Below are 17,922 nucleotides of genomic sequence, written 5' to 3'. Positions count from 1 at the left end.
ATCTGAGCAGAGAAGAACCACACACAGAGCCCTACCAGCAGGGCATCCCTGAGGTACAGGGCAGCCAGGATGGTGGGGGCCAGAGGAGCCAGGCAGTCCCAGAGCTGTGCCAGGCTCACATCAGAGAGGCCAGAAGAGACCAGATGAGGCTGGGACCCTCTCTAGGCTGCACTGTGGGTGGGACCCTCAGATTGGTGGGCCCAGCTGGCAGCCAGTTACTGTCCACACCCAAGGCTGCTCAGGTCCCTCCTATTTGGGTCCATGTCCCCTGGGCTGGGAACTCCTGGGTAGAGCCTCTCTGAAGACCACTTTGGATATTTTGAATTATTTTAAGGTTTGTGTTTTCATGAAGTAAAGCCAACCATAAATGACATGTCAACAGTGTAGTCTACCTTAATTCCTCCACTTCTTGGATGCACAGTAATATTACCAAGAGATCTTCGAAAAGTGTCTGTGAACTATGTGTTTAAAAGCATTGGGTGAATGGGGGAAGAGTGGGGAGAAGGGATAGTCAGGGAGTTTGGGATACACATGTATACACACTATATTTAAAATAACCAACCAGAACCTACTGTATAGCACATGGAACTCTGCTCAATATGCTATAAAAACCTCAACGGAAAAAGGATTCGAAAAAGAATATATACACGTATATGTATACCTGAATCACTATGCTGTACACTGGAAACTGACACAACATTGTTCATCAACTATGCTCCAATATAACATAAAAAGTTAAAAAAAAAGAGAAGGCATTGGGTGAATATAGTGGCTCAGATAGTAAAGCGTCTGCCTGTAATGCTGGAGACCTGAGTTTGATCTCTGGCTTGGGACAGTCCCTGGAGAAGGAAATGGCTACCACTCCAGTATTCTTGTCAGAGAATTCCATGGACAGAGGAGCCTGGTGGGCTACAGTCCACAGAGTCCCAAAGAGTCAGACACGAGTGAGCGACTAACACTTTCAATTTCACATTCACAACTGCACATGTATTTATGTGTATATGGGTAGAGAAATGGATATATACATGTTAATTACCATCTGGTTTAGGCACCAATACAGAAATTCAGAATTTTAGACTAAAGTAAAAAGAAAACACACACATCTCAACTTTGGCCCCGACCTTCTCAAGTCCAGAGCGAGCTCAGTCTCAGGCACCTGTGATCCCATCGGTGATAAACAGTTGGAAGGTTCTCTGTTCCCTGCGCTCGTGACCACCCTCTCCTGGCATCAGGAGCCACGGCAGGGACCAAGCGCAGGGGAGGACTAGATGGGCAGGGGTGGGGGGTGTCACAGAGGCTGGCAGGGCCTGCATGCACAGACCCTACTCCCCCTCAGCCCCCATCACGCTCCCCGCCGCCTGGCTCTGCCCAGGGCTTACCTTTGCCATCTCCCTGTCTCCACTCGCACCTGCCCGTCAGAGAGCCCAGGCCACCGCATTCCTCACATTCGGGCTGCCTCTTGCTGACCACGCAGGACAGGGGGCAGCCAGGCTCTTCAGGCATGTCTAGGGGTGGCAGAAAGCAGTCATGGGGGGCCAGCCTGCCATGGGCACCCATGGGTGCAGGCAGCACTGGCTGGAGTTGTCCCGAGTTGAGCCCAGAGGGGAGGCAGTCACTAAACTCTGGGGGCGCAGGGTAGTGAGGGGGCTGCTGGGGGAGGGGTGGCATCATAGTCACACAGCAGGGGCAGCTAAGGGGCTGAGTATGGAGTGGGGATGGGAGGTGGCCAGACTCATCCAGGGACACGCAGGACACCCAATTAAACTTGAACTTCAGAGAACAGTGAATACCTGCTTTGTGTAAATATGGCCCTAATATCACAGGGACATAGGGGAGTTTGTCTTCTAATTCACTGCAAAGGCTGCACGAGATGTACTTACACCACAATAATTGCTTGTTGTTTACCTGAAATTCACACTCAACCTGGGTCCTATATTGTACCTGGCAGCCCTAAAACAAGTGCACAGGTAGGTCCTGCTGACAGAGGCGATGGGCAGCAGCGGCCACCCACAATGCTGTCACACTGGACTAAACTGTGTCATACCTCCCCCATCATCCTTCCAGTGCAGCTGTGCGCTGTTTTCTCATCTTACAGAGAAGGAGGCTCAAGAAAGCCCACTGGTCAGTGACGGGGTATAGGACGGCACCCTTCTGCAGGAACAGCCCGAGGCTCTGCCACGCCCCATCCACCCTGACCCTTCCCGCAGCCGGGCACTCACACATCCCTTCCACGGTAACGAGCAGCAGGGCCTGGGCTTGCTGGTGGGTTGGTTTCTCGGTGGCCACCACTGTGTACTGGAGCTGGGAACACTCGGGCCGCTGCAAGGCCTCCGTGTCATTCACGAACAGGGTCCCCGAGGTGTCCTCAGCTGAGGTGACCATCCCCAGGGCGCTGCAGTTGGCGCTGGAGGGCTGCAGCCTGTACTGCACTTGGATGCCGCTGAACTCCTGGCAGTTTTCCACGCAGACTTTCCCAATCTAGGCATGGGATCACGGAACCCTTAGCCAGGTGAGTAGACCACCTGGGACAGTGGCTGGAGGGGCTCCATGCCAGCTGAGTCCCAGGACAGTTTCCCACTCAGCCCAGAGATGGTGGCCCCCAATCTCCCCATCCTCCATGCCCCTGGAATCTGCAGACCCATCTGCCTGCCTGGCCTGGCCTGGCCCTGCGCAGACCGTGACACCACCCTTCATCCCTGCTCCTGGGAGCCGGAGGTGAAAAGAACACAGGGTGCCGGGCTTTGGTTTAGGGACTGGCCCTCCAGGGAGGCGCTTGCTGGCTTGCCCGGCTCACCCCTCACTTGCTCCCTCATTTGGGCACAGAGGCAGCCTGGATGCCTCCCACACACCTCCCTCCCCTCTGGGCAGGGGCCGTCGTGCTCTGGGCACCACTAGGGTCCATCCTCAGTGTCCTGCCTGGGTCACCTGCCTGGTCAGCCAGAGCACAGCACCCGGGCCATAATTCACACAGCAGGGTTGCTGTCCCACCCAGGTCCTGGAGCCTCCTCCGAGACTTGGGCCGGAACCCCTGGGAGAGAAGGGATACTTCTCCAGGGATGCCTCATGGCCACAGTGGTCACTGGGGCCTGAACTCTCCTTTTCCCTCCCTCACCACCCAAGGTGGAGTTAGGGCTGCTGGGGCTTGAGATCAGAAGCTCTGACCAGTCAAGGTCGAGGGCTGCGGGCCTGGCGGCAGTGATGGCACAGGGCCCCCTGCTTGCAGCCACAGGCCAGGCCCTTGCTCAGCCTTGCTCAGGCCCAGGGCAGAGCCAGGCTCCACCAAGCCCACTCCTCATACCACAACAAAACCACCTCCTAGGCTCCGAGCACTTCCTTGTACAGAGCAGGTTCACTTCCACTTTCTCCTGTGATCCTCAAAATTGCCTGAGATCACCACCTTCAATTTATAATCATGAATACTAAGGGGGGGCTGGTGAGAGACAGCAGTGTGTGTAAGGCTGGGCCAAGACTCGGGTCTCTGCACCCTCGTGAGTCCAGGCACAGGGAAAGACTTAGTCGTCAGGGGTGGGCGGTGTTGCAGAGGCTGGCAGGGCCCGCCCTCTCAGACCCCACTCCCACTCAGCCCTCATCACCCTCCCCACTGCCTGGCTCTGCTGACACACCCCTGGCAATGCCTATGCCTGCCTCAGCCCCCCTGGACACCCCTCAGGGCCCCCTGCTTCGTCACCTCTCACCAGCCTTGCCCTCTGCTTCCAGGAAAGGCCTGGCGGGGGTGGCAAGTGGGGTGGCCTGGCCACGTCCAAGGATGTGGCTCTTCTTGTGCTGGGTCCTAAGTGGCTGCCAGGAGCGGAGGTGGCATGGGAACCAACCACAGAAACTGGCAAAGCCACTGTCCTAATTAGGAGATGACCCTAAATGGGATATTCTAAAGGGCACATGGCCACAGCTATGCCATTAGGAGAATGCAGTATGTTAAGTCATGCCTGCCATAACTGCAAGTAAACTTTAAAAAGTGCTTCAGAGAAACATTCTAGAAAGAATTGCACCAAAACGTTAAACACTGGCTGATATGAGGAAAAGAGATCACTCTTATCTATCCCTTATATCCTTTTGATGAATTCTTACCACTTCCCTTTTTTTCTACTTCTAATCACTATTTTCTGATGACAAATGCAAAATAAGCTCTAGCAAACAGACTTGCAGGAAAGTAGGAAATAGAAGCACTTCCTGTCTTTCCTTGCAGAGGTCTCCACTAATGCCTATGTTTGCACACTTGGAAATTTCTGGCAATGAAGACTTGGTTTTGAACATATGGAGCCACCTAAGACCAATACTTCTGCAAACTACTTTTCCCACTTCATTCACCAGGAATGTCTTTCCAAGTCAGCATAGATTTAACTGGCACTGCTCTTTCATTAGTAAAAAATGTAAACATGCTGAGAAGGGAGAGGGCAAAGAGGGGCCCACAAAGCCCACCAGCCCCACTCCTTTCTCCCACGGCCTTAGCCTCCTTGGCTTTGTGCCTGTTGCTCCCCAGGGCCACTCTGTGTGCTCAGGGAGGTGGTGTCCCCCATGTGACCCCATCCTGGGAGTCCCTGCTCCTCCATTCCCCTCCCCAGGCTGGCAAGAGGCCAGGAGCTCACCTGGGCAAAGCGGTGGGCCCGCCGGCTCACGGAGAAGGAGTAGGCACTGGGCAGGCTCAGGCTGATGGGCAGCACGGACACATTGAAGTGGAGGAGGACGACACCCTCCCCCAGGCCCTGGAAGTCTGAGTCGTTGACCAGCACGGCCAGCTGCACAGCCCAGCTCTCCGAGATGGGGAGGCTCTGGTTGAGAACCAGCCCTGCAGGTGGAGGCATGTGATGATAGGTAGGGGCCCTGCCCAGGGTGGAGACCACTGCCCCACGATGCTGCACATCTCCCCTGCAAAGCATTCCCTGGACACATGGGCATACGTGTGACAACAGGTACTTCTACCCACACGGTACACAGACAACAGACCTGGCTGTAGGCACTAAGGTTGAAATATTTTAAATGTGAGTCACTGTGCTGAGCTGAGCCCAGAAGACCCTCCTCAGCTGGGAGGTAACCTCAGTGAGGTGTGTGTGTGTGTGCATGTGTATAAGAAAGATGCATGTCAGGGCAAGGACACACAGGTAAAGACCCACCACCACCACCAGCAAGGTCCCAGAAAGACCGTCCTGGCCCCTGAGAACTTCTCGCAACAGTACCAGCCTCCTATGGACCCTCAGATTCCACAGGCCTCAAGCACCCAGGAGCTTCCACACTCCTGAGCAGTCACCGTGTGCCAAGGCTAAGATTCCCATTTAGTGGAGTACAAAGGAGGCGAGGATCTCTGGGTGCACATGGCATACAGAGTGAGTGTGCAGGGGCAAGGATGACATTTTCCCTTGCACAGAATAGAGGTCATCAGAGCTTGGTGAGGAAGAAGACAGGAAATAGGATTAGGTCAGGCAGAAAGGGGTAAAGGCACCAGTGATCCTGGGTTCCCCAGAAGCAGGCCTCCAAACAAGGATCCAAGCACAAGTGGCATATTTGAAAGGTGATCCTACAAAACATAGGCAGGAGAGCAGGCGAGGGAGGTGGGGAGGTTTGGCAACTGATGAGGACACCCAATCCTGCAGGTGAGCCCTGGGGGCACGTGGTGCTTAGCCCTGAGGGTGGGCACATTTCAGAAGTCAGACAGGACAGTCATCCCAGAACCCTCCAATTTGAGGGCACAGAGCTGCTACTGGACATCAACTCCTGTTAGTGGAGAGTTGCTGGGGGGGGGGTGGTTAAGGATCCCTGGGCACTTGGGCACCTAGGAGGTTGCGGTGAGCCCTGGCGTGGTCAGCACAGGGTAGTGTGGTGGGGGTCCTGCCAGGGTCAGCCTTGGCCTTGGGGCAGTTCAGCGAGAAAGGACAGCCTGTAAACACCCACCAAGGTGGCCAAGGTGAGCCCAGCAGAGACAAAGGCTGGGAAGAGGGTTGGAAGGGGTGGCCACCTGGGGCTGAGAGGGCCAGGACAGGTGTCTACTTGTGCAGGGTGCTGCCCTGCCCAAGGAAAGCAGGTCGCCAGTTCCCCAGGGGACCCTGTCAGGCCACACTGGTCCCCTCTTACTGTAGTCATGCACGGTTGCCCGCACAAAGCTGCCGTTGGCCTGGGCCAAGGTCTCATTGGGCATGTGCTCCACTCGGAAGGTCCGGAGGGCCTTGGCATCCCCAGAGAGCAGCGTGTTCGTGTACCGTCTCAGGAGCTCCCCAGAGGCTGGCACCACGTCTGCATCGAAGACACGTAACGTGGCTACCACTGTGCCCTGCAAAGAATACGGGGGCCAGTCAGGGCCCCGAAAGCCAGAGCCCATAGGAGGGCATGTGCCCTGCAGGTGGATCAGGTGTGTGCGGTCAGAGCTGGCTCCAGGGACAGCCTGACCAGGGTTCAAGCTGCAAGGGGCCCCCAGCCAGCCTGCTTGTCACCCTTCCTGGGCCACTGCACCTCACCTCTGCAACAGGTGCAATGGCATCTCCAGACTTCCCATGATTATGGGTTAGAACAGATGCCCTGGTGCTCTGTGGAAGACCTCATTCAGGTCCCCACAGTGCAGAGTGGGCACCCCCACTCTCCTTCCAGGAAGCTGGGCCCCTCACAGTGGAGAAGTTAGCTCAATGTCATGCAGTGACAGATGACAGAGCTGGGACCTAAGCACAGTGTCCACCAGAATGCTCTCCTAAAGCTTCTTCTGTACCCCAGGCTAGATGGGGTCATGAGGGGGGTTCTGAGTAAAGCCACATGTCATCTCTGCTCTCACTCCTGGCCAAGCTCCACAGTGTTACCATGGAGCTGCCCCGCCAGGCTCATGGGACATTTCCCTACTCCATGTGCTTTCCTCTTGCCCATCCATCCACCAAACCTGCTCCCTGGGTGTCCAGAGAAGCAGGCAACCACAGCATATCCGACCCCGACCCTCCCCTTGCTCCCGCCAGCCTGCCGGCTGCAGGACAGCCCAGGGCCCAGCAGGTGGCAGTCACGCTCCGCCTGCACAGGCAAGAGGAAGGCGGGGCCCCGATGGGAGGGGCGGCGCAGGGACACCCCTGCCGGATCCACTGGCCTGTCTTCCTCCACTCCGGGGTACCCTCCCTGAACTCACTGGCCCTCCCTTGAGGGGCTGACAGCCCGAAGAAGGGAACACCCTCCTGGCAGATGTCCTCTCCGTCTCCTTGGGGCAGTGTGCCCCGCCTCTGCAGTACCACAGTTGTGCCCCTCTGATGCGAGCCCTGATGGTTGAGTCAGAGGCTGGGCACCCTTACCCTCAACCCCACCGGCACCCCAACCCCTCCCCTCACCCGCTTCCCAGGGCAGAGGTCAGCTCGGGGCCAGCGGGGCTGGTCCTCTCTCCTCCTCAGCTGTCCTGGAAACCAACAAAACCCCAACAGACAGACTGATGGACAAATGAAAGACGAATAACCACAGTGATGGTCAGCCACATGTCTGGATGGCTAGATGGACAGCTGAATAGACCGAGGAACAAATGACGAATGGAGAGACCCAGATGCACAACAAAGAGATGACAGACACTAGAGAAGCACCAGACAAACGCATAGGCACCTCCTTCCGCTTGAACTCCACCACCGCGCTGGCACTGTCGACGCCCCCGAAGAAGGTGGGCGCAGAGTCGTCCTCGTCGTACACGGTCACAGGGAAGGGCACCATCACCTCCTCCTCGCGCATGCCCATGCGAACCGTGCACGCGGCCACCAGCTCATACTTCTCCCGCTGCTCACGGTCCAGGGTCCAGCGCGTGCTCACCTCCAGGCTGTCCGGATCGCAGCGGAAAGGCAGACTCTCACCTGAGCACCAAACAGACCAGCAACCCCAGGATGACCCTGAGCTGAGGGGAGGGTGAGCTGCCTTCCTCAGGGCCCCACAGGGAGCAGTGTGCAAGAGGAGACAGAGCTGGGGTGCATGCTGGGCCTGGGCCGTGGCCCCTCTTCAGCTTCCACAGTGGAGCACAGCCTCCAAGCACAGTTTGCAGTGGAGATTATGCTCTGAGCATCACTGTGCCTGCAGCCTGCACTGGTGCTGATAGGGAAGAGCAGGGACCAGGAGGTCTGCCTCAGGTCCTCAACCCAATCACCTAGGAGGGCACACCCCTTCACACACCCTGCCTGCCTCCTCTGTGGCGAGGGCTGGCACCAGTCACGCTGCAGGCCCAGAGATCCAGCTCCTAGCGTTTGCTGGTATCTGAAAAACTGTCAGGAATTTTCTTAACTGTGGAAGCAAGACATGCTCATTTTAGAGAATGTGAGAAAAAAGCCACAATTCCACCACTTGAAAACCAACATTGGGGACATCTGGTGTAATTTCATGTTAACACACAAATATTTCTGACTGCCTGGTTTGGATCCCTGCCCTATACACCTGCAGGCTGCGTGGCCTGAGGCTGATGGTTCTGTCTCTGTTCTTCAGCTTCCTCGCCAGAAGATGAAGTGAAGTGAGAGTTGCTCAGTCATGTCTGACTCTGCGACCCCATGGACTATACAGTTCATGGAATTCTGTAGGCCAGAATATTGGAGTGGGTAGCCGTTCCCTTTTCCAAGGGGGTCTTCCCAACCCAGGGATTGAACCCAAGTCTCCCACACTGCAGGTAGATTTTCTATCAGCTGAGCCACCAGGGAAGCCCCAGAAGATGAGATGCTGTGTGTGTTCATCGCCAGACACTGCTGTAAGTTCAATGACTAACTGCAACCTGGTGAGGGGAGGACCAGTAATAATAATATACTCTTCAACCCAAGCCTGTCCTCGAATTCATCCTCCAGAAAGGACCCAGAAAGGGGGAAAAGCTGAACGCTTGAAGGTCAACAGTGACCACCCCATAGCCAACCTCAGGAGGGCTGTCAACTCCACTTGGTGGAAAATCACATCAGAGCCACATATTACATGTGAACTACACATTTCCCTGTATTGCTTATGGTTACAAAAATGGCTTTTCTTTTTAAGCGAAAAAGGCAGCACACTAAACCATATGCTTTGGGGACAATTTTGTACAAAGACATCCATCCCTGTGGCAGGATAAATGAAGGGATGTGGAAGTGTGAGTGACTACTTTCCTTACACTACTGAGTGCTCCTTTAACGTTATGACCATGTGTGGGTGCCATCAACCTGGGGGGAATCCAGGCTTCACTTACCAGCCATCCAGCATAAAAGTGTCCCCTTTAAGTCCCCTTTAAACTGTCCAATGGCACCTCACACACAGCGGCTCAGTTGCCTTCTCTCATCTCCACTCGGATCCAGTGCCCTTCCCCTACCCCATATCCATGTGGCTTCCCCAGGGCCATCGTGTGGTAGGACTATCTTGTGACAAGGTCCACTGTCCTTACAGTGGCTCAGGCGGAATCCTGGAACCATGCTTGGTCCCCTTGTGAATCTCTCAACACCCCACATTCAACTCCCCAGAAAATCTTGCTGGATCTTCCTGCAAAAACATGCCCAGAATCTGCCTGCTTCTTGTGGCCTAAAGGCTTTCACCCTCAACCCCAGTCCTCATCCTCTCACTCAAGGATGTCTCCTGCCTCTTCATAGTTTTCCTGCTTCCTCCAAACCACTCGCCCCAAATCATTTCGAACACATCAGCCCGACTAACCTTTTAAAGTAAGTTATATCCTGTCAATGACACCCTCCCCCCACTCCTGAAAACACCTTCTATGGCTCCCTAGTCCCCTCATCAGGAAGTCCTGCCCCCTCCCTTGCATTTTTCTGCCCTCAGCAGCCTCTGCCCTCCCCTCCAGCCGCACCTCCCCCTCCGCACTTTTGAATGAGCTCGCCCTGCTTGCTGGGCACCCTCCTTTACCTTGCTCCAGCCACCTGATTTAGGACAGTGGTCTCCACCAGTCCGTGCCTTCTCAGCATTACCTCCCACCTGGTCCCTTCAGAGGCCACCCAACGTCCTTAGCGCCTGTGTGGTCTCCACCTGCCCCAGGCATTGAAGGTCCAGACAGGCAGGATTTGGGCCTGAACTTGTTCACTGTTTCATCCCTGGTCCCTAGAACCATGCCTGGCCTGTGGCCAGCATACATGAGATACACGTGGACCTCTGAATGAATGGATGATGGGGTGGTGTAGTCAACTTGGACGGCTCATGTAGAGGAACTGCAGGGCCATGCCTGGCACTCGGCAGGCATCGAGGAAGGCTCCATGCAGCTGGCACTCACCTCCCAGGAGCCTGTAGGCCACACTGACGTTGGGGCAGAGGAACTGCACGGGCAGCAGGCAGAACTGGTGGAAGGTGCCAGGGGGCCTGTTCTCCCGGATGCGGAAGGACAGGCCTGACTCAGGGAAGCAGAGCTCCCGGGGCTTGAGGGCGCCGCAAGCTGGGAAGGAGGCATTGATGATGGAGAAGTACACTCGGGCACAGCCTGGCCACTGGCACTCGCCCTCACGTAGGGATGTGGGTGACAGGAAGACCCGCAGGTAGATGGTAAGCAGCGGGAAGCCGCCCTCTGCAGAGACAAGTCAGGCCCCGCCAGGGTGTCAGCCACACCTGCCCAGCTGGGATCTGAATGGGGAGAGGGCAGGAGCTCCGGGCTGGTGCAAAGCCTAGTCCTCACCAAGGCTAGCGGGGCTCTGCTGGGAACCCCGCCCTGCCCCCTACCTCCTGCTTGCCCCCTACGGCCCTGGACTTGGGATCTGGCAGCCTCAGGGCCCTATGGCTCTGCTCCCTCATCCTGGGGGGTGCCTCACAGGTCCATCTCTCTGATTATTCCAAATCTCAGTTCAAATACCCTTCCTCAGAGAGGTGCGCTGAACCCTGGGTCTAAGATGGAGTGCTTCCCCAAGGCAGGCTCTTGGCACCTCAGGTGACCTCCCTTCCCTCCCTCACCCACTACCCCAACCACTTTCTTTCTTTTCTCACTTTTAAAAGCACTACAGGGGTGGAATTGGGTGGGAGGGGGGAGAGAGGTTCAAGAGGGAGGGGACATATGTATACCTATGGCTGATTCATTGTGATGTATGGCAGAAGCCAACACAATACTGTAATTATCCCTCAATTAAAAATAAATAAAACACTTATTCTATTCTATTTTTGCCAGTGTTGCTGCTTGTGGGATCTTAGTTCCCTGACCAGGGACTGAACCCAAGACCTCAACAATGAAAGCTCAGAGTCCTAACCACGGGACCCCCAGGGAATTCCATGCCACCCCTGCAGAGACACAGACTTCCCCAGCACCTAGAGAGGGGATTTCTGGCAAATTCCATCATGGAGGCACCATAGCAACCCCCGTCCAACCCATCTGGATCTCAGCTGGGGCGGGGGCTCTTCCTGGGCCTTCTATCTTAGCTCTAGGTAAGTGTCCCCCCGCTACATCTACTCCTCCCATATTCATCAGTTCTCTGCTTCTTACTAGCCTGTCCTCTGTTGCTCCAGTCCCCTGCTGTGGTTAATAATTCTCCGTATAAACTTTCTCTGTTCTAATTACTGTGATTTCTCTCCTGACTAGAGCTGGCAGGTGCATGAGGCTGCTCTCCAATCACAAACAGAACAGGCCTCCTATGAAACTCAGACCCTTGGCAAATTTCACTCTGGCAGTACTGTTCACAGCAGAGTGTCTGCCTCTCAGCACTCACAGGAGCTCAGAGCTGGCGTGAGGGCCCAGGGAGGCCATGTCTATAGAGCAAGAGGTGGGGTTGTGATCACCATTTGGTGCCACAAGGCAGAACTCTGCTCCACAAACAACCTCCTCCCAGTACCAGGGTCACACATGGCCTTCACTCCAGCTTGGACCCCTGCTCTGAGAAGCCGTCCAGGCCTTCCTCCTGCTCCACTTTCCTCCCCGGCACCAGGCCCCAGTCCTCACCAGGTGCCAAGAGCAGCCTGCTGCTGATGGTAAGGTGGGCTTTCTGTGCAAACAGCTGCTTCTCCACCAAGTTCCAGATCATCCACTAACTCAAGATCTTGGGATGTCTCTAGCCTTTCTTAACTCTTCTCTCACAACCCCACATCTCTGTTAATCCAACTGGAAGACATTTGGAGCCAGCATGGAGAGAGCCCCTCAAGTCCTCCACATAAGTTCTCCAAAATCCCAACAGCCTCAGGAGGCCTGAGGGTCATCAGTGGTCCTCAAGCTCATCCTGGCTCCCTCACGGGCTGGACAAAGAGGACAGGCCAGCCCCATCTCACTTGCTCCACTCTTACACAGCAGGAGTCGTAGGAGCTGTGTGATGGGCTCTAAGGAAGGACCAGGTGAGGGCAGGGCGGGGTGGGTAATGAGGCATGTGGGGGTGGGGTCAGGGCCGCCCCCTTACTGCGGATGTTGAGCTTCTCCCAGGAGCTGTGGTCCAGGCTCTGGTTAAGGTAGAGAAGCCCCGTGTCCTCCTGGATGCGGACCCAGTCATTCTCGTGCAGCCGCGTGTGGTAGGCGCTGTAGAGGTGCTAGCCCAGGCGGAAGCTGGGCATCTCCTCTGGCACGTCCTGCAGGGCATGGACATAGAGCAGGGGCGTGCCGGCCGGCTGGTCCACGTATAGCTTCTCCCAGTAAGCGTCCCTGGAGAAGTAGAGTCCCAGCGGGGCTGTGGGAGGCAGGGAAACACGTGAGGGAAGGAGGGACTGAGGGACGACCACGGTGCAGAGCCCAGCAGCCCTCCCAGGCAGATCACCTTTCCCAGCGGCCTAACTTCACATTTTAGTAATAGCTTCCTTGTGGGCCAAAAAAGAAAACTTAGGTCTTTCTCATCTGTATTCCTAAGAACATCAACACACAGTTATCTGTATAGCTAAACACTAGCTGCAAATACACTGCTTTAAAACAGAAAAAGGAGGAAGTGAGGAAGCATAAACAGTTGCAATATCATCCTCGATTACCTGAGATAGATAAGCACGTAAACCACTCGGCTTTCACCCAAGCTTCTGAGCAAATCACCTGGAGCCAGAGTTTTGAAGTGTACAAGACGCTGCCAGACAAGCAGAGCAGGCAGGGGTCCCCAAAGATGAACTAGAGCACTTTATAAGTAACAACATTCGTGCATGCTAAGTCACTTCAGTCGTGTCCAACTCTTTGTAACCCTATGCACTATAGCCCTCCAGTCTCCTCTGTCCTTGGAATCCTCCAGACAAGAATACTGGAGTGGGTTGCCATGCCCTCCTCTAAGAGATCTTACTGACTCAAGGATTGAACCTGCATCACTTACACCTCCTGCATTGGCAGGTGGGTTCTTTACCACTAGTTCCACCTGGGAAGCCCCTGTAAGTAACAAAATCTTCATCTAAAGTCAAACATGCTCCTACCATAGTACCGAAAAATTCCACTCCATTTATCTGAGAAAAATGAAAACATATGTCCGTCAAGTGACTTGTTCACAAATGCTGGGGTTATTCACAGAGCCAAGAACTGGGAAGAACCCAGATGTGTTCCAGCAGGTTATCAGATAACAAACCTCAGTCCATCACACCATGGAACCCTATGCAGTTAGGATGGGGCACAAACTATTGATACACACGACAGCCTGGACACATCTCATAGACATCCTGCTAAGTGGAAGAAGCAGCACAAAAGAATCACATGGCACCGTTCCAGACTGATTTTAGGTGACAGAAATCAAACTGGGTACCAGCTGGGGGTAGGGGAGGTAATAGACTGGAAAAGCAGGGGGCATATTCTGGGAAACATACATGTTTCATATCTTGATGGGGTGTGGGTCACACAGGGACATCCATTTGTCAACAACATACAGCCAAGATTTGTGCATTTCAACGTATGTAATTGTGGCCTAAATTTATCACTGAGAGGCTGTGGGTAGAGCTGTAAATGCCATGAGGAAGAGGGATGCTGACCATGGCCACGCTGGGTGAACCAATGGGGCACTCATCCTACTACTCTCTTGACTTGGTGTATGTTCAACATTTTGCATCATAAACAGTTATTTTTAAATAGTAAGAAATTTTAAAAAGATGGATAAATGGGCAGGTGATGCTTTAAAAAAAAACTGAAAACCTGCCAATATTCTCTACAAAGCATAAAAAATACTAACACACAAAGCAAACATGAGAAACATTGTACTTGTGTGTGAGCGATTTCTCTTTTCAATCAATTTGTTTCCACCTACATTCTGCTTCTCTTGCAGCCACCAAGATGAGTGGTTGGTCCACTCCACACCAGTGGAAGATACCCTGGGGCTGCCTGGGTCCTTGAAGACACACTTGTGTGTGGGAAACAATCAAGAGCCAACTAGAGTCAGGTGAGGAGAACTGGTGAAGACCTTTTGGATCCCAAAGTGGTGAAACAGAAGAAAACTGGAAGGTTGCCAGCACTGTGCCAGGCTTCCCAAGGATGACTTCAAAGGCAACCCGGCTGGGAATGCCAACTTGAAGTGTGCATTGATTGGGTCCCACCCACCCAGTGTGGGTGCTGCCCTGCCAAACAGGCTGGACCACGGAGCCAGCAGGAGAGGGAGGGAACAGGAAGAGAAACAGAGGGAGAGTGAGGGAAGGAGGGAAAAGACAAATGGGGCTAAGGACAAAGGTAAGTAAGGCAGAGAGGATGGAGGGGAGAGATGCTCTGGCCAGTAGTCAAAGTCTACTGCACACCCGGCACTAAAGACAGAGATGGAAGGAGGGGGCTGCAGGTACGGAGCTGACTTATTAGACCCTCGGAAAACTGCTCCCTAGGAGTGCTGTCCCTGGAGTGGGACCCAGAATCACTGGGTCTCTGCAGGTGAGGTACTGGGAAGGGCAGCTGAACTCCAAGGAGCTGGCCCTGTGCCCAAGTCAGGCTCTGCGTGTGGCCTTCCTGCCCTGCCACCTCTTGGGGGAAGGGATCCACCCAGAGCATCATGCTGCCTGCCATCCAAGGGGGTGGCAGCTCCAGGAGCCCTAGGAAGAAGTCACTCTGGGGAACTCTGGGGAGGGAGCACTGAGACCTGACTTCCCTTGCCGGGGGTCTCACTGGTAGAGACCACGACAGGAGCCACCCACACATGGCTGGATGCCACCCTCCTGTCCCACAGCCTCCCAACTGGCCACGAGGACATGGACTGCCTCTCAGATACACTCAGAGTGTTCATTTCTTCGGGATTTAGTAGCCAACCCTAGCAGGGATGGCTGGCAGCTCAGAGAACTGTGTCAGCCCCAAATGGCCTCAAGACTGGCCTTGATGCTTCTGTGAAAAGGCAGCCAATGGCACTAGCTCGGAGCAGGCCTTTTGCAAGCTGGGCAGAGTGACAGGCCACAGCTGACAGATCCTCCTGCACAGCTAGGATGCACTCCACTGGCTCACGCTTCCTGAGAAGTACACAGTTCGGGGTCCCAAAGAGGACCCTACAGCACTGCTCATACTGCTCTTGTGACAAAGGCAGGAGGGTCCCTGTGGTGTTTCCTCAGCCAACGAGAGGGAAGGGGCAGCTGCTCCCCACCTGTAGTGCACTGAAGCCCCACTGCACTGCCTGGCAGAGTAATAAACCTGGGTCTGCACTCCTCACAGAAATCAGAAGGGCTCCGAGCCCACGGTGGCCCCCTGTCCTGCCCCAGTAAGGCCGGGTCTGGGAAGGCAGATTCAAAGTGGGGGTCAACACCAGACACAGCCCTGCTGCCCCAAAACAAGTGCCTGATTCATAAGCAGCAGCCCAGCTTCCTTTCCCTCCAACACTCCATGAAGGTTGCAAGTCAAAGAGTCTAGGGGGAGCTCTGGGGTGGGCTGTGGGGGGCTGGGGAAGGAGCGCAGAAGCTGATGCTCACAGCCCTGCGGACAGCAAGAGGAGTGGCTTGCTTTTCCCTCCACTGCCACCTTCTCCAGAGGACCTGGCCCACCGCATTCACCCACCCCGCCTCTCAAAGGTGCAGAGTGGGGTGAGCACGGCCAGGTGGACTCACACAGCACGAGGCCAGGCCCCGTGGCACATGGTGACCCTGCATTTTCTTCGCAGCCCCAGATGGAGCTGCTGATGGGATCACTGCTTTGCAAACAGACACCTGGGCAGGACAGAAAGAAAGTTGTTTGTATGCTCGAGGGCACATGTGCAGCCAGCCAGGGGATTGGGATTTGGAGGGCTGTCTTTCCAGCAGCATAGCCCTCACCGGCCTGCTCAACCCCATGTCACATGGTCCAGAACCCACGGTTACTGTGCCCACCCTCCACCCCCACCCCAAGTCCTGGGCGGTGACCGCAAGTCAGGGACACTGGCCTGCAGTAGAAAGCAGCCCCGGAGGGTGCACCATCTTTCGGGAAGGTTGACTTTCTGGCCACAAAGAGAATGAGAGATTTCCCAGTGGCTTGACAGGGTGGTGACCTGGTGGCAGTCCAGGCTTGTGACACCATGCTGGATGGGAAGGGGGCTCTGTGCTGCCAGCCTCCTTCTCATCCTGGCAGAAAGGTGAGCGCCAACCACTAGCGATCTGAGATGCTGCCTTCAGGGCCCCAACCCCAGAGCTGCAGGAGACTCAGTTGGTGGGGAGGGGGGAAGCCCAGGGTGGGTGTGGGTGGGTCCCCCAGATGGCACACAGCCAAGGGCAGCCTGTGTCTGCCAGCCTGCCTGGCCACCAGCTCTCCTTGGTGTGCCAGAGCTCTCCGTGGAGAAGTGAGGTCTGCATTCTGGTCTCCGGAGTACTGTCAAGGATGGTGTGGGACGCCTGCACCCACATCAGCAGAATATCGCGACTTTTGCCTTCTTATTCTCTCAGGATATAATCCCTGTGGCCTCGGTCAGCTGTGCAAGAACTGGCAGCCCTGGGAGCCACCCATGGGGGGTAGGGCTTGCAGATCGGTCTTCTAAGCGGGGGCGAGATGCTCACTCCACCTACCAGGTAGTGAGGAGCAGATCCAGAATAGGGCTCCTCCCCTGGGGCCCCCTTGAGCACATGTACATTCAATGGTCCAGGGGCTGGGAGGTGCCTTGAGCTCCAGGGAGCCCCCACCTCCGAGCTGGTCCAGTCACCACCACACAGACTTCACGTGCAGGATGAGAGCACTGCCTGCTCTCATCTCCGAGCCAGGTCCTACAGGATCCATGTGGGGCCTGGTCTGTTGCTGCCAAAAGTGATTTGTGGGTTGGGCGATGATTGTGAGCAGAAACAGTCTTAAATGCACTTAAAATGCTTCCCAGGTGGTCCCTACTCAGGGCATGGCCGCCTTAATGCTCCTCCTTGTCACAGACACGTTTAGATGGAAAAACACATGGTCCAAGGTAGGGAACGAGGGTGTGGGTGCAGGGCTGGCCTCAGGGGGGTGTAGCCTGGGGAGACCACAGTTCCCCATACTTGGTTTAATGCTCTCCTGTCATTGTCCTAAAATAATTCATAATTCTAGAACAATCTGCATTCTATGGTGGGCCCTACAGATGATGGGGCCAACCCCAGAGGGTGAAGGAGAAGAGCCCGGAAAGGGCCATCAGAGGTGTCCAGTTTCCTGGGGCTGTGCAGCCTCTGTAAAGTTCTAGCCTCCTCTGGGCCTCACTTTCTCTGACTGTGAACAAGAGAAGGGCAGGCTGGGGAGAGGAGGAGCTGGTATAGGCCTCACCTTTGCACAGGTACACGCGGTATGAAGTTCACACTTCCGATTTATAATCACTGGGCAAACCTCTTCACTGCCCCATTAAATAGGTAAGAACACGGAGGCTGGGAGGTGAGAAGACTTCCCATGGTCAAACAGCTGGAGGGTGGGCATCTTGGGGTTTGGACGATGACTAACAAAGCGGCGATGGGACTCAGGAGCAAGGCAGATGCTGGCCCCACCAGGAAGCCCCAGGCCTTGCCAGCTGACCACCCCTCCCTGCTGGCACCGTTTTGCCAGGAAGGGCTTTTTGACCAACCTCTGATGAGAGTCTCCCCTGGAACTTGGGGCAGGTCGACACAGCAGGACTTGTAAAACCTGCCCCACCCACACCTTCCACCCCGAATGCTGCTGGGTGACAGGGTCCTCCCCCAACACCTAGTCCCACGTTTCTGCCTCGACAGATGTTGCCAGCACCACGT

The 17,922-nt window shown here is 55.2% G+C and overlaps 1 protein-coding gene across 1 annotated transcript in view; it reads right to left on the bottom strand.

The window, feature by feature from the left end:
* LOC122691280 (proto-oncogene tyrosine-protein kinase receptor Ret-like) overlaps window positions 1-17,922 on the bottom strand; it is a 49,625-nt gene that overhangs the window by 14,668 nt on the left and 17,035 nt on the right. The window contains 7 exon segments of the mRNA XM_043897923.1: window positions 1,380-1,505; window positions 2,220-2,478; window positions 4,605-4,804; window positions 6,085-6,280; window positions 7,570-7,811; window positions 10,175-10,462; window positions 12,267-12,530. Coding sequence (XP_043753858.1) covers window positions 1,380-1,505; window positions 2,220-2,478; window positions 4,605-4,804; window positions 6,085-6,280; window positions 7,570-7,811; window positions 10,175-10,462; window positions 12,267-12,530 — 1,575 coding nt within the window.

The sequence above is a fragment of the Cervus elaphus genome, unplaced genomic scaffold, assembly GCF_910594005.1.
Source record: "Cervus elaphus unplaced genomic scaffold, mCerEla1.1, whole genome shotgun sequence".
Taxonomy (NCBI): Eukaryota; Metazoa; Chordata; class Mammalia; order Artiodactyla; family Cervidae; genus Cervus; species Cervus elaphus.
Note: the sequence above shows the minus strand (reverse complement) of the source record. Positions and strands in the feature narration are given on the sequence as shown.